Source organism: Hemicordylus capensis, chromosome 2 (genome assembly GCF_027244095.1).
Source record: "Hemicordylus capensis ecotype Gifberg chromosome 2, rHemCap1.1.pri, whole genome shotgun sequence".
Classification (NCBI taxonomy): Eukaryota; Metazoa; Chordata; class Lepidosauria; order Squamata; family Cordylidae; genus Hemicordylus; species Hemicordylus capensis.
This window is the reverse complement of record NC_069658.1, coordinates 231,939,218-231,964,069: the sequence shown is the minus strand read 5'-3', so window position 1 is coordinate 231,964,069 and position 24,852 is coordinate 231,939,218. Positions and strand designations below refer to the sequence as shown.

General features: G+C 46.7%; 1 protein-coding gene across 1 annotated transcript; it reads right to left on the bottom strand.

The window, feature by feature from the left end:
* Positions 1-636: 636 nt before the first annotated feature.
* LOC128344285 (major histocompatibility complex class I-related gene protein-like) lies at positions 637-21,932 on the bottom strand. The gene is made up of 8 exons (XM_053294132.1): positions 21,795-21,932; positions 19,482-19,713; positions 18,622-18,861; positions 12,521-12,796; positions 11,637-11,921; positions 10,231-10,317; positions 7,267-7,379; positions 637-2,232 (listed from the first exon to the last, which is right to left on the bottom strand). The coding sequence occupies exons 2-8, from the start codon at positions 19,549-19,551 to the stop codon at positions 2,146-2,148; spliced, it is 1,158 nt and encodes a 385-aa protein (XP_053150107.1). The 5' UTR covers positions 19,552-19,713; positions 21,795-21,932; the 3' UTR covers positions 637-2,145.
* Positions 21,933-24,852: the final 2,920 nt, after the last annotated feature.

Here is a 24,852-nt window from a genome sequence, read left to right as displayed (position 1 = left end):
CAGAACTCAGTGGGGGGCCGGATCCCATTTATTTCTCTGGGGCTTCTGAGTAAACATGCATGGGTCCAAGGACCCCATGCTAGCAAGTTCCAAAGAGGTGTAGCAAGGAAACCCCAAAAACCATTCCTACCCAGCACTGAGAAACAGTCACTCTGGTGTATACTGCTCTTTAACATGGAGGTTCTACATCAGAGTACATCCAGATAATGAGGGGACAGTTAAGAAGAGTAATAAAAATAAACTTTTAAAAATGTGATTGAGAAACAGTGTAAAACTCTGCTAATGTTACCCCACCACTATTACCACCACCTCATCCAGCACATGGATTGTTTGCACAGAATCTGACACTATCCATAGCATCCCACTTCTAAGTTCCTCAGGCCAAAGGGAGAGTGCTGGAAGTCAGCGTAGGTTAGCCTAGAAAGAGATTTGGAAAAGACCTCCATCTGAGGTGAAATAAGTGTGTATGCTAAACGTTCTTCTCATGAGGGAGATTTTCTGAGTTGCCCAGCCAGTGAACCACTCTTGACATGACAAGATCTGTCCACTCACCCACAAATCTCTGGCTATGGAATGGGTGGGGGACACTCTCAAGCTGTTCTGTTATGGAATAAAAGAAACAGAAAACTCCAGATGTAAAAGAATAAAGATTATTTATTACTACAAAACAAAGCAATGATCGACCACTACTAAAAAAGTAAAAAACATTGCACATTTTTAAACCACTCTGCCTCTAGGCCCTCTTCTCTCTCAGCGAAGCCTGCTTCCTTCCTGCCAACATTTGTGGCCGGCGGGGAGGGCGTTCCTTGCCTTTAAGCTATGGAGACTCCCCCTTTCCTTACACAGAAACTGTGCTGTCTACTTTTTGTTACTGATTCAGAAGAACTACAGTTGGTCCAAATCGGTTAGGAAGCTCACAAGTTCGCCCACTTGCACCTCAAAACGTTCATGTATCCGCCATCTTGAATCAGAGTGGATGACATCACCACAAACCATGCCACTGAGCCATCCCTATGTGTCCCTACAGCTGTAGCAAGTTTGGTTCAAATTGGTGGGGCGGTTCACTTGCGCCTTGATGTGTCCACCATCTTGAATTGGAGTTTGTAATTGTTTAGCAAAGTGCCAAGAGGAAGCTGCTGCCCACTCCCGTTACCAAGTAGTACAGAGCCTTCTTATTGCAGGTCGTCAAGAACAAGCATGGAGATTGTAGTGCATAATATATTAATATAATTAATATTATAATTATTATAATTTAATAATTATATTAAATTATAATATTATTACTAGTTAATTGTAATTAAATAATTAAGTTTAATTATTTAAACTAATTAGCTTATTATTTAGTTAATAAACTAAATAAGGTTTATCGGGTTAAGTACATTTGAAAGGCATCATCTCATACTGTGTGGGAGGAGGCAATGGTAAACCCTCCTGTATTCTACCAAAGAAAATCACACGGCTCTGTGGGTGCCAGGAGTCGAAATCGACTGGACCGCATACTTTACCTTTACCTTACATTTGAGATAGGAAAGACCTTCCCTAACTTTGAGGTACATATGAGCTACATAATGAATTTGAGGGGAGAGAGAGAGAGATGCTCCCATCTGCTCTCCAAGGAGAAAGGAAGTAGGACTGACTCACCACAGGAAATACCAGAGGAGTCAAGACAGGGGTCATAGAGTAGAGGTAAAACAGGGACAGGTAAGGGGACCCTCACTAACTATCTTTAAAAGGATGATGCACTGGAACTCCAACAGAATTAGGGTGGATGACATTATTACAAGCTATGCCACTGAGGTGTCCCTACAACTGTACTCAATTTAGTCCGTATTGGTCCAGGCATTGCGAAACTGATGGGGACACACACACATTCACCTACTCACACATTGCTGGGTGATTTCATAAGCCTACTGAAATGTAGGCTACAAATGAACACCCTCATCTCTTTTAAAAATCATCTTTTGTGTTCCAGTTAGTATTGGAACACTTCTGATGAATGCAAATGCTTTAGAAAATCAGCAGGAGAAAAGATCAGCCCAATCAGAGAGACATTTCTCAAACTCAAGACGACACTGTCAGCTGGTGATAGAACGCTATTGCTGCTGCTGGGTCTGAGCCCAGATCAAGGAGCAGAACAAACACTCTTCAAGGCTGGTAAGAATTCTTGGGGTGAATTTCAGTGAGACCTGGGTGGATCTCTTCAGCTCTCTTCTCACACATCTTCAGGCTTTGCTATTAAAAAGAAAAAACAACCAAGAGAGTGTAAAGTTAGGCCAAACATCATGGAACCATCAACAGGTGTAGGGGGCGTTTAGAGTGACAGAACTGGAGGGGACTCAGACAGGTCAGGTAGTCCATCCCCTCAGACGAGGCAGCGCCATCAGGCCACAATTCCACCACCGGTCAAGCAATATCCTCAAAGCAGAGAGCAGCTGCATTTCTGAGGAGGTCCCTGGAGAGCAAATGCCTCTGGATGGCAACTCAAGTAAGCAAGCCAAGCCACACAGAACTCAGGGGAAGGCAGTGTCACATATCACACCTAACATTTTTCAGCTAAATTTGGTAGCTCTTTGCTTTCAGAAGGTGAAAAGAAGTTAAAAGCAAACCCAAAAGGAGGCATTTTGTGTGTTCTTTATGTAAAGGTCCTGTTTTTGCTGAGAATAGCACTTGTTATTTTGCATTCCGTGAATGGCCTCCCTTTGTACCCCCCTAGTCAAAACAATTAGATCGCGGTTCTTCATGGCGTGGCCCACACAGAGCCCAGCAGCAGCAGCACCTGCCTTGCCTCTCCACCCTCCTCCTGCCTCCAGTGCCCTCAGACCTCACACATGCTCTCACTCACTACCCTCCTACTCTTGCCCTGTGAGACTTTCTCTCTCTCATGCCACGGCCACCACACTGGCGCGCAGGCGTCCTGTTTCTCTTGCTCCTCCCTCCTCCTCTTCCTGCCACATGTGTGCTTTCTCTCTCTCTCTTTCCCTCCTCCTGCCCATTAATCTCCCCCCTGCTGCCCATGCTGCTGCAGCCACCACCAGACTTAGGTGGCTCTCGCTCTCTTCCTCCCCTCCCCTCCCTCCTGCCCCACATGTGAATGCTCTCTCTCCTTCTCTCCACTGCAGCCTGGGCCAATTAACATCCTCCCCCCAACTCCATGGAATGAACCCTCTTGGCAGCTGTCAAGACCCCCACTGTAAAAATAGTGAAGCTCACTGAGTTAGATCCTCTGCACTTCACTTTTGTTTTGAACTGGGAGGAGGAGGAGGAGGGGGGGAGAGAGAGAGACAGAGAGAGAGATCCTTTAACTGAGGTCTGCAATAGTGTGCTGGCCAGAGAAAGTCTTGAGTGGATACAGAAGTGGTTTGAAGCCATTAGGGACAGAGAAGTCAACTTTGCATGCTTTTCTATAGCAAGCCCTCCGACAAATAGATTTTTATTCTGAAGCTTGCTTTTTGGCATCTTTTGATTTGTGCTACTGCTACTGTCTTTTGAAACTGAAAACCTCTTCTTTCGGTTTTGTACCTTGACATCATGTCAATGCTTGATTTTTGTACTTTCATTTAAGTAATGTGCCTTTGCACACATTTTCCTACTTTCATTATTTGCCAAAGTGATATACCTGCAACATTTAAGTACAGAAGAGAGAGACATTCCCTTTGGGTAAGTTTTTCCAAGGTGCAAACAAGCCTGGAATACGGAATTGTGCCACAGGCATACAGAAAGAGCCTGTTGTTTTGTAAGAGGTTTTGCAGTAGCAGCCGTGCCTAATATAGCTGACTGACAGCTTTTGGAGCTTTTTCAAATGGACAGTGACTTTACTATCCAGCATGGATTGGATTTTTGGACTTGGAACTCCTGGACTTGACGATTTTTGTTTTCTATAGGCTGTGCTTGAGCTGGTTGTGAGAAGCAATGTTGCAGACCACCCTAGAGGAGTGTTAGGTCCTTCACCTTCACAGTCCCAGCAGAAACAAGCCTTTAATGGACTTAAGACCCTGCTGTGAAAAAGGAAGTCTCCAGAGCCCCAACTGTGTCAGAGAACCCTTGGAAAGAAGCAGAAGCAATTTGTGCCAGAGATCAAGCAACATCCTAAAAGCAGAAAAAAGCTGCATTTCTGAGGAGGTGTCTGCAGAGCAAATGCCTTCAGAAGCAATTCAAGCACATAAGCCATGCAAAACTCAGGGGAAGGCTTAGAACCCACAGGGATACAGATCAGTCTGGTGCAGAGGCAAAATCCTTTCCTGAACCCCAAAGAAGGCCCCCATTCAGACCCCGAGCAGTGGAAGAAGACTTTCCCATTTGAGCACATTCCTCATAATGTGCTCCAGACTTGACTTCTATAATGCGCTCTATGTGAGGCTGCCTTTGTATGTAGTCTGGAAATTTCAGCTGGTTCAAAATGTGGCAGCCAGGTTGGTCTCTGGGTCATCTCGGAGAGACCGTATCACTCCTTTGCTGATAGAGCTACACTGGCTGCCAATAGCTTACCGGACAAAATACAAAGTGTTAGTTAGCTAAGCTAAACGGCTTAGGCCCTGGGTATTTAAGAGAGCGTTCTCTATGAGCCCCACAGCCCATTGAGGTCATCTGAGGAGGTCCATCTCCAGTTACCGCCAACTCATTTGGTAGCTACTCAGAGACGGGCCTTCTTGGTCGCTGCCCAGAGACTGTGGAATGCGCTCCCTGCTGAGATACGATCCTCCCCATCTCTGGCAATTTTCAAAAAACACTTGAAAACCCATCTTTTCGCCCAAGCTTTCTCAGCTTCCTAAATTTTTAGGTTTTAATTTCTGGTTTATTTTTAAGTTGTTAAATTGTTTTTAGTTTTTGTATATGTTTTTAGCTTGTTTTATGCTATTAACTGCCCAGGGACGAAAGTTTGGGGCGGTGTACAAACTTGATAAATAAAATAAAATAATTGCAAGAGCTACTGTCCTTGAGACAAGTGTTCTCTCTCTCTCTCACACACACACACACAGAGCTTCTGTACTATGTGCTGCAAAAAGGAGAGATTCATTATTACTCGGAGGATGATAGCAGTGGCAGTTTTGATCTCATTAGCCGCTTTTTTCTCACTTTCATCCCAGCCACATTCACTTGGCCATTCCTCATCAGTTCAGATCACTTTCATTCACTTTGAGCAGTTTCAAACCAATTATATAGAAAGTGCGCACACAATTAACAAATGCAAATCATACCAGATAACATCTACTTAATAAAACAGAGAAGATGCATCATCAACAGCCATTCTGGGGCCTAGCGGTGTCTCTCTCACACGCACGCACTCCTGCTCCATCAGTTAAAAAAACCCTGGTTGTACTACAGATTATTTGCAGCATTTCTCCCTAACTGGCCATTGGATCCTAACATATCAGAATGTGTCAGACTTGATCCTAGAGATCTCCATAACAAAAACAACTTCAGTTGTTCTCTGGGCTGCTCACAAAGTAAAACAACAGAATAGAACATACCGTGGAAAGCACATTAAAAATAGATAAAAAGAGCAAAATAAAATACAAAAACATTTTTAAATGTTTTTTAAAATGTTTTTTAAAGTTGTGTATGAACAGAAAGGTATTCACCTGGTATCTAAAAGAAAGTGATGATACCAGCTTCTCCTTTCCCATAAACTCCATCATCTCCTCCTCCTCCACATTATTATTATTATTATTATGAATGTTTATATGCTACTTCTCAACAGAAAGTTCAGAGAATGGTGTACAGAGTCACTTCCCATATTCTGGTCACCGTATCTTAAGGAGGTCATTGCAGAACTGGGAAAGATGCAGAAGAGGGCAACCAAAATGATCAGGGGCCTGGAGCACTGTCTTTATGAGGCAAGGCTACAGCATCTGGGGCTCTTTAGTTTAGAAAAAAGACGACTGCGGGGAGACATGATAGAGGTATATAAAATTATGCATAGAGTAGAGAGAGTGGACAGAAAAAAAAATTTTCTCCCTCTCTCACAACATCAGAACCAGGGGTCATCCCATGAACAGAAAGGTATTCTACCTGGTATCTAAAAGGGGCTTAGACAAATTCATGGAGGAAAGGTCTATCAATGGCTACTAGTCAAGTGGCTATAGGCCACCTCCAGTCTCAGAGGCTAGATGCCTCTCAATACCAGTTGCAGGAGAGCAACAGCAGGAGAGAGGACATGCCCTCACCTCTTGCTGTGGGCTTCTCAATCTGGTAGGCCACTGTGTGAAAGAGGATGCTGGACTAGATAGGCTTGGGCCTGATCCAGCATGGCTGTTCTTACGTTCTCAAGTTGCCCATCCTGAGGCTTCATAAGAACATAAGAACAGCCCTGTTGGATCAGGCCCAAGGCACATCCTAGTCCAGCATCCTGTTTCGCACAGTGGCCCACCAGATGCTGCTGGAAGCCATAAACAGGAGTTGAGGGGGTGCCCTCTCTCCTGCCATTACTCCCCTGCAACTGGTACTCAGAGGCATCCTGCCTTTGAGGCTGGAGGTGGCCCTTCTATCTTCATACTGTTTTTGTTGTCTGTTTACAGTATTTAGAGAGTTTATTGTCCATTTATTAGATAGTTTATTAGAAGGATAGGTCTCAGCTGTAATGGTCAGCTATTTAATTGTCCAAACAGCCTTTCCCAAGAATATGAGGGATACGAGAGAGTGATATGTACTTACGGTCTCTTCTCCACAAGGCTCCTTGTGATCCTTGTGATCGCAGGGACTTGTTCCAGGTTCCCCCACACACTTCCTGCTAAACTCCTGCAAAACTCCTACGTCCTGTTGGCTATCCCTGTTCGCTATGCTCTCGGGTCTTCACCTCTTATGTAAAGTAGCCTTCCAACTGACACACAGGATGTGAGTCAAAGGAAAGGAATGTGGGGCCTCTCCCAGCCCTAGCTGACTTCATCCCCTCTAGGCAGCCACTAAGTAAACACTGGAGTTAGGTAACCCTAACAACTCCTAGCCCAAGATCCAGCAGGCTACACACCCAATTCTTATCAGAGAGGGGCCTTGGGGAAGAGGGGGCTGAAGGGAGGCTCAGCTGCCACCTGCTAATTCTTGGCACAGAAGACATGAGCAGCAGCTTGGCTCTCTTGCTGAACATACAACAGGGATCCACCTTTTCCAGAGCCCTTTCCCTGAGATCAGGCATCAGATATCTGTGTTTCTGGCAACATCTCCACTGCAGATGAAGGTCCTGCTTGATTACTGGATGCACGCACACAAATACACACAGCAGCCAGTCCACTTGTTCTCCACCTCCCACCCCATGGTCACTCCAATATCCACCTTGTTGAAGTTGGAGTAACATTTCCAAAGAAGAGCGAGTTGATGGTGCTCTGTAGCCATCTCCAAAGAAGAGGGAGTTGATGGTGCTTTGTAGCCATCTCCTTTCTCTTTTCCTTGAAGGGACAAAATCAGAAAATTAGACCTGACAGGCACACCCAGAGGTCATCCAGTCCCACCATCTCAGACCCCCAAACCCTCTCAGGCAGATGCACTTCCAGTCACTTGCCAACATTCTCTAGGAACGGGGTCCCAGAGGTTTGCCAGGCACTTATTCTTAACTAGGACTAGGAAGCCTTTCCAGGTATTCACCCACTACCTGCTTTGCTCCAACATAACCCCATTGCCTCCGGACCTTCTCGACCCTGAAGGGCAGCTCAGGTAAGCATCGTACAAAGGAGGCTCAGTGGGTAGAGGCAGTTTTGAAATGACAGAATAAGGACATTCCTTGCCAGCTCAGGGAAAGTGGTAGAGATCTCTACTAGCATCAGAGTGGCTTCAGATAAAATTGGATTCCTGGCCAAGGGGCTCTGGATGTTTATTATTTATTTATCATATTTTTATACCACCTGCTATGTACATCTCTAGGTGGTGTACAAAATTTAAAATATTTAAAATTAAAACATGTGACAATAAAAACAACAGAATAAAATAGTTATTTAAAAAGTTTTTAAAATTATTAAAATACTAATTAAAAGCCTGAAAAAACAGGAGAATCTTGAGGTTCATCCTGAAAACAAAGAGAGAAAGAGATGCTCTTTTTTCAGCAGGGAGGCATATTCCAAAGCCCTGGGGCAGCCACAGATAAAGCCCAGTCCTAGGTCGCCACCAAACAAGCAGGTGGCAACCATAACCGGACCTCTCCAGAAGATCATAACAGGCGGCAGGGATTATGACAAAGGAGGCACTCCAGCCTGGACTGAAGCCATTAAGGGCTTTATAGGTGATAACCAGCACTTTGTATTTCATCAGGAAACATATTGGCAGACAGTGCAGTTCTTTCAAAACCGGTGTTATCTGGTCCCTTTGTGTTGTCCCAGAGACCAATCTGGCTGCTGCATTCTGTACCAACTGTAGTTTCCAGACTATGTATAAAGGCAGCACCACATAGAGCACATTACAGGAGTCAAGACTGGAGGTAACCAGCATATGTACCACTGTTTTAAGGTCAATCACGTCTAGAAATGGACGTAGCTGACGTATCAGCCAAAGCTGATAAAAAGTGCTCCTGGCCACCACCTCAACCTAAGAAACCAGGGAGAGCTTTGGACCCAGGAACACTCTTAAGCTACGTACCTGATCTTTCAGGGGGAGTGTAACCCCATCTAGAACAGGTAGATCTAAACTATCTCTCGGTTCCACCCTCCCCTAGTCAGTACCTCTGTCTTATTTGGATTCAACCTCAGTTTGTTATCTCTCATCCAGCCCATTACTGCCTCCAGGCAGGCATTTAGGGAAGATATGCCATATCATGATGAGGTCAGTATGGAGAAGTAGATCTCAGTGTCATCAGCATATTGATAACACCCAGCACCAAACCTCTTGGTGATCTCGCCCAGCACTTTCATGTAGATATTAAAAAGCATTGGAGACAGTATGGAGCGTTGTGGAACTCCACACTTTGGTTCTCGCTTAGCAGAACAACAGTCTCCAAGCGACACCATCTGGAATCTGCCAGAGAAGTAGGAGCGGAACCACTGTAAAACAGTGCCACTCAATCCCACCTCCTTCAGGTGGTCCAGAAGGATACCATGGTCAATAGTTTTGAAAGCCGCAGAGAGATCCAAAAGGATCAGCAGAGTCACACTCCCTCTGTCGATAGCCAGTTGGAGATCATCCATCAGGCCAACCAAGGCACTCTCAACCCCATAGCCCACATGAAAGCCAGTTTGAAATAGGTCTAGATTATCCACATCATCCAAAACTGCCTGGAGCACAGAGGCCACCACTTGCTCAACCATCTTGCCCAACCATGGAAGATTGAAACAGGTCTATAATTTGCTTAGTCTGAGGGATCCAGTGTAGCATTCTTCAAAAGTGGTCTAATAATAGCCTCCTTAAGACAAAGAGGCATCCTGCCCTCCCTCAGAGAAGCATTTATAATATTGACCTGACTCTCTCTGCTAATATGATTATCAGATGAAATAAGCCAAGTTGGGCAAGGGTCAAGAGAACAGGTTGTAGGGCGCACAGTCCGAAGCAGATTGTCCACTTCCTCAGGAGTCACAAACTGAAAATAATCCAATCTAATCCCATAAGAGGAGTTGCTGGACACCTCCACAGTAGACTCTGCAGTAACTGTGGAATCCAGCTCGGCCCAAATCTGAGAGATTTTATCCACAAAAAAAGCCATTTAATAAATGTCACAGTGAGTGACTGATGGTTCCAAGTTTAAATTCAAGGGTAAAACTGTGGTAAGCATGAACAGTTCCTACAAATGTCTGAAGTTGAAGCTGCTATTTAAAGCACAGCTCCAGGAATCAGCTGAAACACTGCCAATACGAGCACATCCTGGGGTGGGGGGAGGTAGGCAGAAGAGGAGGGCAGCAGAGCTCCTTTAAAAATATATATATATTTAATCTACGATATGTAGAAGAGCTTGGATCGATTATTTATATTTATGTAAACCGTTTTGGGAAATTTTGTTGAAAAGCGGTATGTAAATATTTGTCATGTTCGTATTTAGTTTCAAGTTTAGGATCAGGATGGAAATTGGACTACAGAATAGCGGGAATAGATTACATACAGGTATATTACAGCGCCTCCAGGATTATTTAACCCAAACATATGAAGAAGCCGGTTTCTCAAATGGAAAGGGGGAATAGGTGTCCTTCCAGTGCTTTTCAGTCTGCCTCTAAAATGTTATTGCAAGGGGAGCTTTAGGGTGGCACCAGATTTTGGGGTACCAGCTGCCACTTCTCGGAATCAGACAAAAAAACCCAGGTGATCTAATCCTGCTTTACTTACTGACATAGAAGATGATGCCAGTCACCAGCAGGATGGCAACCAGGACCCCCAAGATGGCTCCCACAATGAGCCCCGTGGGCACCAAGGCTGAAATGGGAAAAACAGCAATATGACTGAAGTGAAAAGGCTCACCCTAAACCTTCTTCTGTTCTAGGGAAAGACAAGCATGCACATGAAGGTCAGAGACACACATGGAATTAGCTAAGTCAGGGAGGGGGTCACCCAAAGAGATATTGGAGAGCTGGAGGTTGAGGCTCAGTCCTGCCCTATTAAGGGAGGCTATACAAAGGATTGGCTCCAGTTATGAAGATGAAAGTCAGGGCCTTCTCTGCAGTAGCCCCTAATACAGTAGAATTTCTTCTCCACAGAGGCACATCAGTGCATTCCAAGATTCTCAAAATGTTTGCAAAACCATTCTGTTTAAAATGACCTTCACTGACCTCATGTCATGCTTTTTGCTGTTGCATACTCACACTGGCTGACACTCTGATTAGTGCTCTGCTTGCAATAAATCTGCAGCAGCAGGTGTTGCACTAGTGCAAATGTTTGTGCAACCTGTAGCATGCCCCATATGTTTAGCAGGGAACTTCTGCACAATCATGCACTTTTCAGCCTCTCTGTGACTTTGCACAGCTACATAATCTTCTTGCACTAGCAAAATTTTGCTCATTGCACAAGTGCAGCATTATTTATTAGCCTACTTTCCAGTAGGCTTATGAGATCACCCAGCTGTGTGTGTGTCCCATCAACTTTTCAACACTTGGACCAATACAACATAAAATAAATTAAAACCACAACCCTAGTTAAAAAGACCCTCTAAAAAGACCCTCGATGTGAATTTGTGGAAGCAATGTGGGCAGAAAAGAACTGCTTCTTTGTCGCCCACACTGCCAGAGCATAGGTCTTAAAATGTGCTCTGTGTTGTGTCCGATCAAATTGGCACCGAATTTGAGACTTTAAAAGTCCTTTAGAGACTTTTAAGATGCTGTCGGAAATGGGGAGGCTCTTATTTCAGCAGGGAGTACATTCCAAAGTCTCAGGGCAGCAACAGAGAAGACCCGTACCTGACTGGCCACCAGACAAACTGTTGAGGAAGTTGGCCATAGTCCATACGCAGACATATACACTTGGTAGTTCCAGTCTTGTTTGTATCAAGATGGGCCTCCTCTGCTTCCCAGGTCACTTCCCATCAACAGCCACATCCTCCCCCACCGAGGCTTTTTGGCACTCCCCCATCTGCTTTGTACTGACAGCATCCACAGGGAGCTACCGGGTGTTACTTGTGATGCTGCTGTTGAGCGGCCTTTTCTTTCAATCCCTCCCCCCTCCCCAAGTGAAAACCCACCTCCCAAAATCTGCCACATGGCCCCAAAGAATCCAGGCCTCGCTCCCCTGCAGTCTCTCACCAGGCTCTTCCCAGGCCAAATCCAGGGGCCTCAGAAGACTGTCGTGTTCCACGTGGCACCGGTAGCGGTCTCTCTCCTTGGGATCAATCTGGATGCTAAGCCAGGTGTGGTAGGTTCCATCTGAGTTGGGAGTGACACCCCTGCGGAAGGTCTCGTGCTCCCAGACCTCCCCATCCTTCACCCAGGTGGCATCGATCTCCTTGGGGTAGAAGCCGTGAGCCTGGCAGATGAGGGTCTCCAGCCCACCATGGCCTGACGTGCGTGTCACCTTCACCACTGGGGGCTCTGCAAAAATGCCAACATCAGTGTCAACAAAGCCTCCCTCCAGTGCTGTCAAGATGGGCGCTTTAAGAGCAGGCAATAGCCCTTTCCCCAGCCCCAGAACATGCTCTCTCTGAACATGGAGGCTCTGTTAATTTCCCAGGGCCAATAGCAATTAAGAAGCAGAATAAAAGAGCAGGTTTGTAATATTAAGGATGCTCCAGTTAAATGTTCAAGGGTGAAGACAATGTAAAAGGTCTGGAAAATAGAATGGACCTTGCCGGATGCTGAAAGGTCATTAGAGCAGGCACTACCTGCAGTTCTCAGGCAGCCTTCAAAAGCAGCTCTGACACAACTCACTGCAGTCGTGAAGCTGGGAGGTGAGCAAGACGTAGTCACCTCCCATGTCCTGGCCCATGTCCACATCCTAGACAAGATCTCTCTGTCTACGAGGGGCTGCAGCTGGCACGGCAGCCTTATCTGGTGAAAGATTCTCCATGCCTCTTAGGCCTCCAGTGACCAAGAGTTGTTCCATGTAGATGGGGTCTTTAGTCTAGGATTGGCTGGAGGAACTGCCCTCCTCTCTGCATAAGCACTCCCCACCCCCCAATTCTAAGCCTCACCTGTCCTCATCAGAGTCTCCCTCCCATACTCCAGGTATTTCTGCAGCCCTTCAATGCACATCTTCTCCAGGTAACCCTTCCAGTAGTGAGCAATGGCTGGGTCAGCCTCCCATCTCCTCTTGGTCATTTGGGCCCACGGCACGATTGCTGTCCAAGTGAGAGTCTTTTTATCAAAGCTCAGGAAATCCCTGCCCCCATAGGCACACTGGTAATAACCTCCTCGGTATCCATTTTCATTCAGATCACAGCCAAACATGCGTTGCCAGGTGTGAATTCCTGAAAGGGAAAGGGCATCAGAGAGACAGCAGAGTCAGGATTCCTTCCTTATTATAGAAGGTCTGTACCAGGGAGGTAGCTAGGGGAGAGGGGGCCCGTATTCACCTCTCTCTGGTGCCCCCCCCCCGGGTCAGGGAGAAGATAATGAAGAAAATAGGGAGTGAACATAGGAAGCTGCCATATACTGAGTCAGACCATTGGTCTATCTAACTCAGTATTGTCTACACAGACTGGCAACGGCTTCTCCAAGGTTGCAGGCAGGAATCTCTCTCAGCCCTATTTTGGAGATGCTTCCAGGGAGGGAACTTGAAACCTTCTGCTCTTCCCAGAGAGGCTTCATCCCCTGAGGGGAATATCTTGCAGTACTCACACATCAAGTGTCCCATTCAGATGCAACCAGGGCAGACCCTGCTTAGCTATGGGGACAAGTCATGCTTGCTACCACAAGACCAGCTCTCCTCTGTGGTGGTGGAGCTGGAGGGCCCTCGGGAGCTGGGGGCCCAAGTTCTTTGAACCCTTTCACTTAATTATAGCTACACCCCTGGTCTGCACCTCTGAGTTTTAGAACGGAGAAGGAGGGAGTTGGTCCACCTCCCCTACCAGCTACTGGAATGAGATAAGTGACAGGGGAGAGGGACAAGGTGGGTGTCAGGAATCCTTTAAAAAAAGGGCACAGTTTGTCATCTCATTCCAGGGTTGCCAGTCCTCCAGGATGGGCCTGGAGTCCCCAAGAAACAACATCAGCCTCCAAGAAAGATTGGAAAGTGATCCTGGTCCTCTTAAGAGCTTGATATTATGAAAAATGTTGGGGGAAAGCCTTCTCCTGGAAAACTTCACTCAGGGCTGGCAACTCCGTCTCCTTCAAACTAACTAACAGGAGGAGGGGAAATTTTGAGGGGCTGGTTTCTCTTTAAGGGATAAGTCCTAGTCTGTGTGTGTGTTATTTGCCAGGGCTAGCATTTGCCAGGGCTAGCAAACTCCTGTGGCATCCTGTTTTTGTTTCTCCCTGCCTGGAGGGGGTGGAGTCAGCTAGGGCTGTGGGAGGCCCCACATTCCTTTGAGCCACATTCCTGTGTCTCAGTTTGAAGCCTACTCTCTACATAAGAGGTGAAGGCCTGAGAGCATAGCCAACAGGGACAGCAAACAGGGCACTGGAGTTTTGCAGGGGTTTAGCGGGAAGTGTGCAGGGGAGCCTGGAACAAGTCCCTGTAATCACAAGGAGCCCAGTGGAAAAGAGAAGGGAAGTACAAATCCCTTCCCCATATTCTTGAGTAAGGCAGTTTGGACAGTTAAATAGCTGATCAATATAGCTGACACCTATCATTCTAATAAACTGTCTCCAAATACTGTAAGACACTTTAAGTGGTACAGTGGGGAAATACTCGACTAACAAGCAGAAGGTTGCCAGTTCAAATCCCCACTGGTACTATATTGGACAGCAGTGATATTGGATGAAAGGCATCATCTCATACTGTGCGGGAGGAGTCAATGGTAAACCCTTTCTGTATTCTACCAAAGAAAACCACAGGGCTCTGTGGACACCAGCAGTCGAAATCGACTTGATGGCACACTTTAAATAGTGTAAACTGCCAACAAAAGCAGTTACGAAGATAGAAAGTCAGCAGGGGAGGGGTTCACTTCCCAGTAGAGTATCACATGTATGATTATTTGCTCCATGGGCAGAAGTCATGGGTGTGTGCTCAGTGCAAGGAGCTCCTGGCGCTCAGGGAACAAGTTCTTTCCCTCGAGAGCAAGGTGGCGGATCTGGAGAAGCTCAGAGAGGCATGCAACCTTCAGGGATATGATAGAGGCATCCCACTCCAAGGCCGATAGCTCCTCTGCTGTCAGGGAGAATGACAGTCTCAGGCAAGGAGAACATTGGTCTGAGGAAGAGGGAAATGCTCCTTTAGAAGGGACCCATATCCTCTTGCACAGAGGATACTCCTCTGGGGTGGGGGCCTCCTTGTAGTGGGTGATTTGATCATTAGAGGTATAGAGAGATGGGTTTGTGACCCACGTGTTGACCGCACGGTGACTTGCCTGCCTGGTGTGAAGGTTGCGGACATCAGGCAGTGTCTAGATAGGCTCTTAGGCAGTGCTGGGGAGGAGACAGCTGTCATGGTGCACGTCGGGACCAACGAGGTGGGGAAATGTCGTCGGGAGGTCCTGGAAGCCAAATTTAGGCTGATAGGTAGAGTATTGAAGTCCAGAACCCCCAAGGTAGCATTCCCAGAAATGCTACCTGTTCCACGCGCAGGTACAGTGAGACAGGCAGAGCTGAGGGGTTTCAATGCATGGATGAGACGTTGGTGCCGGGAGGAGGAGTTTCGATTTGTTAGGCACTGGGACACATTTTGGGGCAAGCAAGGCCTGTACAAAAGGGACGGGCTGCACCTGAACCAAGATGGAACCAGACTGCTGGTGCTTAAAATCAAAAAGGTTGCAGAGCAGCTTGTAAAATGACACCTGGGGAATAGCTGACAGGAGCTGGACAGTATCCAGTTCAGCAAAAGCCATCCTTTAAAGTGTGAGGGTGCGAAGGATTCAGATAAAACAGAAGGGGACAGAGCAGTACCGCATAAAGAGCAGATAGGAGCCTGTGCCAGCTGGTCCAAGAGTCAAAAGAAAGATAGCATACACCAGGTGAGAGATTCAGCGTATAGGTGCTTATATACCAATGCTAGAAGCCTCCAAGCCAAGATGGGAGAGCTGGAGTGCTTGACTGATAACACAGAAATAGATATAGTGGGTATAACAGAAACATGGTGGAACAGTGAGAACCAGTGGAACACTGTTATCCCTGGATATAAACTCTATAGAAAGGACAGGGAGGGGTGCCTTGGAGGTGGAGTAGCAGTGTATGTTAAGAGACAGAATCTAACAAGGTAGAAAAGCTAGGAGGACCTGAGTCCTCCACAGAAACCCTGTGGGTGACAGTACAAGGCCTGAAAGAAAACGTGCTAGGAAATGTGCTACTGGGGACGTGCTATCGCTCTCCGGATCAAAATGCTGACAGTGCCTAGGAGTTGCAGGAGGAAATCAGGGAGGTGTCAAGGAGAGGAAGGGCAGTAATAATGGGTGACTTCAATTACCCGCACATAGACTGGGTAAATTCACAGTCAGGTCATGACAAAGAGGTCAAATTTCTAGATACACTAAATGACTGTGCCCTAGAACAGTTGGTCTTGGAACCAACCAGAGAGAAGGCGACCTTGGACTTAATTCTGAGTGGCATTCAGGACCTGGTACGTGATGTCAGTGTCATCAACCCTTTAGGGAACAGTGACCACAGTTGCGATCAAATTCAGCATACATGTGGGGAGAGAATCACCAAGGAAGTCTAACACAGACATTTTGCATTTCAGAAAAGGAAACTTCTCCAAAATAAGTATGGTGAAAAGAAAACTGAGAGGGAAAGTCAGGAGAGTCACTTCACTCCAGAGTGCATGGAGTTTACTCAAAACCACAATACTAGAAGCCCAGTTAGATTGTATGTTCTAAAGGAGGAAAGGTATCACTAAGTCCAGGAGGATGCCAGCATGGCTAACAGGTACTGTCAAGGAAGCCATAAAAGCGAAGACGACTTCCTTCCGAAATCAGAAGGCCTGTCCAAATGAAGAGAACAGAAAGGAACACAAACTCTGGCAAAAGAAATGCAAGGTGATAATAAGGGAGGCGGAAAGAGAGTTTGAGGAAAATTTAGCTAAAAGTAAAAAGGGGAATAACAAAAACCTCTTTAAATACATCAGAAGCAGGAAACCTGCCAGGGAGGTGGTTGAACCATTAGACAATGAGGGAGTGAAAGGGATTATTAAGGAGGATATGGAGGTTGCAGAGAAGCTGAATGAGTTCTTTGCATCTGTCTTCACGGCAGAGAATACTGAGCATATACTGAGTACCCAGAATGTTGGGGGGCAATATGCTAAATCATTGTAAACCGCTTAGAGAGCTTCCAGCTATAAAGCGGTATATAAATGTAAGTGCTATTGCTATATACCTGTTCCTGAACCAGGCTTTTCGGGGATGGAGGCTAAAGAACTGAGTCAGATAGAAGTAACAAGAGATTATGTTCCAAACTGTTTGGAAAAACTGAAAACTAGCAAATCGCCAGGGCCGGATGGCATCCATCCAAGAGTCCTCAAAGAACTCAAATGTGAAATTGCCTTGCTAACTACCTTGCTAAAATATATAACTTATCCCTGCAAACAGGTTCTGTACCAGAGGACAGGAAAGTAGCAAATGTAACATCAATTTTCAAAATGGGATCCAGGGGCAATCCAGGAAATTACAGGCTGGTTAACTTAACGTCCGTTCCAGACAAATTAATGGAAAGTATCCTCAAGGATAAAATTGTAAAGCACATAAAAGAACAGGCCCTACTGGGAGAGAACCAGCTTGGCTTCTGCAAAAAAAAAATCTTGCCTCACCAACCTTTTGGAGTTCTTTGAGAGTGTCAACAAGTATGTGGATAAAGGTGTTCCAGTTGACATAGTATACCTGGAGTTCCAAAAGGTTTTCGACAAAGTTCCCCATCAAAGACTCCTGAGGATACTTAGCAATCATGGGATAATGGAAAAAGTACATGTGTGGATTGCTAACTGGTTGAAGGACAGGAAACAGAGGGTAGGTGATAAATGGAGAGTTTTCACAATGGAGGGAAGTCAGTTTGGGGTCCCCCAGGGATCTGTACTGGGACCAGTGCTTTTTAATTTATTAATAAATGATCTAGAAATAGGGGTAAGCAGCGAAGTGGCCAAATTTGAAGATGATACCAAACTCTTTCGGGCAGTGAAATCCAAAACGGATAGTGAGGAGCTCCAAAAGGATTTCTCCAAATTGGGTGAGTGGGCAACAAAATGGCAAATGTGATTCAATATTGGCACGTGTAAAGTGATGCTCTTTGGAACGAAAAACCTCAATATCAGGTATACGTTGATGGGATCTGAGCTGTCGGTGACTGATCAGGAGAGGGATCTTGGGGTCGTGGTGGACAGCTCGTTGAAGGTGTCGACTCAATGTGCGGCAGCTGTGAAAAAGGCCAATTCCATGCTAGGGATCATTAGGAAGGGGATTGAAAATAAAACTGCTAATATTATAATGCCCTTATACAAAACTATGGTGCGGCCACACCTGGAGTACTGTGTACAATTCTGGTCACCACATCTTAAAAAGGACATTGTAGAACTGGAAGAGGTGTAGAAGAGGGCAACCAAGACGATCAGGGGCCTAGAGCACCTTCCTTATGAGGCAAGGCTACAACTCCTGGGGCTATTTAGTTTAGAAAAAAAGACGACTGCGAGGAGACATGATAGAGGTCTATAAAACCATGCATGGTGTGGAGAACGTATATAGAGAGAAATTCTTTTCCCTTTCACAAAACACTAGAACCAGGGTTCGTCTCATGAAATTGATTGCCAAGAAATTTAGGACCAACAAACGGAAGTACTTTTTCACACAACACATAATCAGCTTGTGGAATTCTCTGCCACAAGATGTGGTGAGAGCCAACAACCTGGATGGCTTTAAGAGGGGATTGGATAACTTCATGGAGGAGAGGTCTATCAACGGCTACTAGTCTGAGTGCTATAGGCCACCTCCAGCCTCAAAGGCAGGATGCCTCTGAGTACCAGTTGCAGGGGAGTAACAGCAGGAGAGAGGGCATGCCCACAACTCCTGCTTTTAGGCTTCCAGTGGCATCTGGTGGGCCATTGTGCGAAACAGGATGCTGGACTAGATGGGCCTATCCTCTGATCAAGCACTTCCTTTCCCATTTCTCCCCAGAATGTCTTGTGCCTGGTCCCTGACCCCCACCTTCCTCCACTCACCACTGCTCTGGCTATAATTCTTCAGGTATGTCAGCCTCATTTTGCATATTTGATCAATGTTCTGGGTGTCCAAGTCCCAGTACTTCTGCATCCAGGCCAAAGCAGATGCATTCTTCATTGTGTTGCTGTCATAGTAAGCAATGGGCTGGTCATCCACATAAGCTGCAAAGACACACTGGGGCAACTTCTGTGTCAGTTCTGACAGCCCCATGTGGAAAATTTTCAGAGAGTGTGAGAAGCCTGCATTGGAAGAGACAGAGTGGAGAACAGAGTTAGAGGGCTTGCAGGTGAGGGCAACCAAAAACTACTGATAAGCCCGCTGTTTCTTTAAATCTCTCTCTCTCTCTGAGGAAGATCAATTAACAAATGTTAAGGTTACTGCTGTCATACCCATGAAAAAATACTTCCAGCCACAATTAAGCAGTTCCTGGAAATCTGAGCTTCTTCTGTCTCTATTGAGGAGGGAGCAAGGAATAACCCATCTCCAGGGAAACGAGCTCTGTGCGGGACAGCAAGTCCTAAAGATTTGCCTCCACTTTTTGCATTTTAAGAAAATGCATTTTTTATGAATAAAATCCCATAGGGTCTGGGATGAATGCAAATTCCACACTCTCTCCCCTGCAACCCGGGGAGTTTAGGCCCGGGGTGTTTAGCCCTGAGAGATACCAGTGGCAGCATATGAGGGGTGCCAGTGGATAGGGGCACAGAAGTGCACTTCTGGGTGGGTGAGCAGTGTCCCACAAGTTAAATTTCAGAAACAGAATTGGGGGGGCAGGGGGGATCTACTTATTGGGAGGGGACACTTGCCCCCCCCCCCGTGCTGTTCTGGAGCCACCCTTGAGAGGTACTGAGGTACTCACCACAGAAACCCTCCTGCAGCAAGAAGGCAGCTGCCCCCAGAAGCAAGAGGTACCACCACACCAGACCCATCTTCACTGGATTACAAAAGTTCCCTTGCGGTGATTTCCTTGTGGTCCCCAGCAGAAACAAGTTGAGGAAGAATATAGAGGAACTTCAGTTGGGTGAGGGGGAAAGAGACTAACCAGCTGGAAAAACTCACTCCAGATGCCACTGATGGACTCAGTGGAGACTCTGCATCATTGAAAAGAGAAAAATTGTGCTGGAGTTAATACGCGGAGACAATTTTACTTAGAAAATTTAAAAAGTGGGGAGGATATCTAACATTTGTTTTATGCTTTTCTGCTGACCACCCCCCCCCAACGCCACTCTCTTCCCTGCAAAAAAACCAGCATCCAATGGTTTCTGTCACATCAGAGACAATGTGAGCAAGTCAGTGGGTGTGAGAGAGCAGCAGTATGAACCCAGCATCCTCTGCAGTCAGCATCCATGCCTTCCTCACAGATGTGCACCTAAGCAATTTTGGAGCTTGGACCTAAAAGCCTTTGGAAGCCCCCCCCCCCAAAATTAAGCATCATCATGCTCAGCCCGACAGATTCAAGAGGATTTGGGGGGCCCCGGGGGCTGTGGAGGCCCTGGGCTTCGGCCCAGAAGTCCAGGGGTAAGAGTGGCTCTGCTTCCTCATTCACACATCTGGAATCTGTGCAGTTTCTGTATCTATTATTTGAACTCCTGAGGTCACATACAGGAATGGATGTTTGATCAGTTAAGCTTTTGAGTTCCAAGAATGCTTCATCAGACAATCATCATGCAATTATACAAATTAAAAGTTAGGAACATAGGAAGCTGCCATATACTGAGTCAGACCATTGGTCTATTTAGCTCAGTGTTGTCTTCACAGACTGGCAGTGGCTTCTCCACGGTTGCAGGCAGGAATCTCTCTCAGCCCTATCTTGTCCTAAAAAAAAAATTAAAAAATCTTGTCCTATCTTGGAGATGCCAGGGAGAGAACTTGAAATCTTCTGCTCTTCCCAGAGCGGCTCCATCCCCTGAGGGGAATATCTTCCAGTGCTCACACTTCTAGTCTCCCCTTCATGTGCAACCAGGGCAGACCCTGATTCGCTAAGGGGACAAGTCATGCTTGCTACCACGAGACCAGCGCGCGCTCTCTCTCTCTCTCTCTCTCTCTCTCGACCAGAAATGCAGCAGATTGAAGGTTGGAATATCAGTCGACTTCTGGACAAAAGAACTTGATCTTTTAGGCAAATTGCCCAAAATGGAAGATGCAAAGTTAAAGGAAAGAGAGAGAGAGTAAAGTCCTTGCTGTTTGAGCTGCGGGTGGCTGACCTACCCACTCCTTCTGGGTGTTTGTTGCACTCACTCACAACCAAAAAAACAGGAGCTGCTTGTTCAGATAACACTTGCCCCAGTTGCACCCGACTTCTGGAGCCATAAGAGTCAGTGGGACTGGGGGAGCACTCTTATGAAGACAAGGTCTTAGAAGGTAAGATAAGGCCTTGGGTGAGAGATGCCTTAAGGCCTTTAGAAGATAAGGTCTTCTGGAGCCAGAAGATAAGAGCTGCAGATCATGTGATATGCGTCATGTGAAATGCACATATGCTCCATGGAAATGTTGTGCAGAGGCTGAGAGTAGACTGCAGCCTCTGTGCGAGAGCGTCAGCCCTGCCATCCTTGAAAGGGCACACATACACCCCCCGCCAGCACCAGAAAAAATGGGGGGAGGGGTTTTGTTTTTCCAGAAGGGTCAAATTATGGGTGGCTGGCTGGCTGGCTGAGTGGTATCCCATGTGTGAGATTTCTGAAACAGAAATGACAGGCAGGGGTGTGTGTGTGTGTGGAGGGCTACTTTTGTTGAGGGAGCCCCGCCCCCCACAAGCCCCTCTCGTCCCTTAGGCACAGGACCTGCTGTATAGTGGCCCTAGCCCTTTCCCAGTTCCATCTGGCGGATAAAACCAGCTCAAATGGGGCAGGTGGTGGGGGATGCAGAAGTGTGTAGAGGCCTGGGGTGGGGTCCGGAGGCAATATGGACAGACAGACAGGGCACCCATCTCCATAATCGTGCCTCTCCATACCCCACCCGAGGCCCGCACCCTCTGCCTTCCCCACCTGCCGCCAGACCCGCACCCCAGCTCAGTTCAGTTCAGTGGGTGGGTGTGGGGAGGGGCACGCCCGTCTCTCCCACGCCTTACACGCCAGCCTGGCTCCCCTCCGCCACCCCCAGAGCCTGGGTCAGTGGTGCGACTTCTGCCCCCGTCTTGTAAATGGAGCAGGTGGGGTTCCGCTCCTGTACTCACCCAAGCAGCCTCAACAAGGCGGCGGATGCCCCCGCCCGCAGCCAGCCAGGAGCAAGAGGAGCCCGCGACAGAAGCGGCTGGAAGCTCGCCTCTCTCCTGGCGCTCTGGCTGAGACCCTCCCAGTGCGGTGGGAATGCCCTTGGAACCAGATGACGAAGACTGCTCCGTCCGGAATCGGATTGGCTGAAGGGGAAATGCGGCCGGAGGTTGCTGGGCGGATCTCACGCCGGCCGGCTTGGCACCGTTGAGACTAGAGACAGCCGGCAAAGTTTGTTCCCTACGTTCACATACGCAGTAATCAGTGCCCTGTAAAAGAGGCACCTTTTTAACATGGTGATTCTCTGTATTCAGCAGGAGGAGAGTAACTGGCCCTATCCACCCCCCCAGCACAGTACCTCTGTTGCTGGTGTCTGTCTTATGTTTCTTTTTAGATTGTGAGCCCTTTAGGGGGACAGGGAGTCCTCTTATTTGTTTATTATTTCTCTGTGTTATTATGTTATTTATTATGTTATTCATTATTTCTCTGTATTATTTCTTTGGAAACTTTTGTTGAAAAGCGGTATATATAAATATGTGTTTGTTTATTATTTATTTATTTATCATATTATTATACTGCCTGCTATGTAAATCTCTAGGTGCTGCACAAATCCCAACATTAAAATCACAGTAAAAACTGTAATAAAAACAATATAAAACAAATTATTGTTAAAATTCTAATTAAAAGCTTGCAAAAACAGGAAAGTCTTGAGGTTTGTTGATGTCGTCCCCTGCGTTAACATACAGAGAGCCCTGTTGTTGGCTCTCTCACCAAGGCACCTCCTCCTGTCCAGGTGCATCCTGTTTCCCTCAGAGACCCACCAGATGCCTCCAGAAATGAAGGCATGCCCCCTCTCCTGCTGTTGCTCCCCTGTAGTTGGGAGTCAGAGTTATGCTGCCTCTAAATCTGCCTCTAAATCTTATGCTGCTGTTGCTCCCCTGTAGTTGGGAGTCAGAGTTATGCTGCCTCTAAATCTGCCTCTAAATTTTATGCTGCCACCGCTAAGATTTTCTTGCCTAGGTTTGTGTCCTGACTTCCTCTTGGTAGTAAAACGGAGGGCTGCGTGGGGAGAAGTATAACTCACAGGACACTGAGTGAACTTTAAAACAAAGTTAAGTTAATTTATGTACAGTAGCTAAGAGGTTTCTCTCTGCCAAAGCAGGGCTATCCAGGCATAATGGTGGTTTCTATAACACTGTATCAAACTTAGCCCTTTAGCAGAAGCTAGACTTATATGTTGCTGAGGTGCCTGTGTTGAATTCAACAAGCGTTCCCTGACTCTTAACCCTTTTACTGGAAACAATGACGCTGGTTGAAGATCCATACATATTATTATTATTATTAATTCGATTTCTATACCAACCTTCCAAAAATGGCTCAGGGCGGTTTACACAGAGATATAATAAATAAATAAGATGGCTCCCTGTCCCCAAAGGGCTCACAATCTAAAAAGAAACATAAGATAGACACCAGCAACAGTCACTGGAGGTACATATGCCATACACATCCAGCATTCATACAAAAGAGTCACACTTGCTAACCAGAGGTGTTCACTGGTGTGTACCAGGGATTCTCAACGTTGGGTGCCCAGAGGTTATTGGACTTCAGCTCCCATAATCCCCAAAGGCCACTGGGGCTGGGGATTATGGGAGCTGAAGTTCAATTACATCTGGGGACCCAACGTTAAGAACATAAGAACAGCCCTGCTGGATCAGGCCCAAGAAGGCCCATCTAGTCCAGCATCCTGTTTCGCACAGTGGCCCACCAGATGCCACTGGAAGCCACAGGCAGGAGTTGAGGGCATGCCCTCTCTCCTGTCGTTACTCCCCTGCAACTGCTACTCAGAGGCATCCTGCCTTGGAGGCTGGAGGTGGCCCACAGCTCTCCGACTAGTAGCCGTTGATAGACCTCTCCTCCATGAAGTTATCCAAACCCCTCTTAGAGCCATCCAGGTTGTTGGCTGTCACCACATCTTGTGGCAGAGAATTCCACAAGTTGATTATGTGTTGTGTGAAAGTGTGCATATGTACACTATCTTTGCTTAATAATAAGCAATGCTCATTTAAAAGTGTATCACATAACACTGATTGCATTATACTTGAACATAAGAACATAAGAACAGCCCTGCTGGATCAGGCCCACGGCCCATCTAGTCCAGCATCCTGTTTCACACAGTGGCCTACCAGATGCCGCTGGAAGCCACAGACAGGAGTTGAGGGCGTGCCCTCTCTCCTGCCATTACTCCCCTGCAACTGGTACTCAGAGGCACCCTGCCCTTGAGGCTGGAGGTGGCCCACAGCCCTCTGACTAGTAGCCATTGATGGACCTCTCCTCCATGAAGTCATCCAAACCCCTCTTAAAGCCATCCAGGTTGTTGGCTGTCACCACATCCATGTGTCACATCACATGAATATTTTGTTATCATGCTGCAAGCAAATTAACACTGGTTTATTGAGGCACACAATACATGGGATCAAAAGGAGTTGGGGTGTGCCCCTTTAATTAAAGGGAGTTGCCCCCCCCCAAAGGTTTAAATTGCAGCACTTAGAAATATGACTCTGAGCTAATAACTTGAAACTTGGTACTCATGATTCATGAGATGAGGTCACAAACGCACCTAATTTCAAAGCAATTTGATTAAAATTTCTACAGGCACAGCAAGTTAGAAAGTGCTGCAAATTGACACATTGAGCCAGGCTATCTTGCAGCTCTGATCCAGATTTCAGCCCTATGTAGCCCTATGTAGCCTTATGCCTAATTTCTGGAGTTCTGTTATACAGCAGCAAAGCATTCAGGTTTTTGAGCTGGAAGCCAGCAGAAGAAGAGGGAAGGAATGGGGGAAATCCCCCCCCCCAGCACACACACCTATAAGGCTCTTATTCTAAACTGGTCAGAGGAACCCTGGGCAAAAGCATTCCCCTTAGGAGCTGGTAATACATGGCAAGCCCCCTCTTGTTTCTCCTGCCCATCCCATCTTTAATATTTCTCTGAGTAGTGCAAAGGGTTCTCACAGTAGCTTAC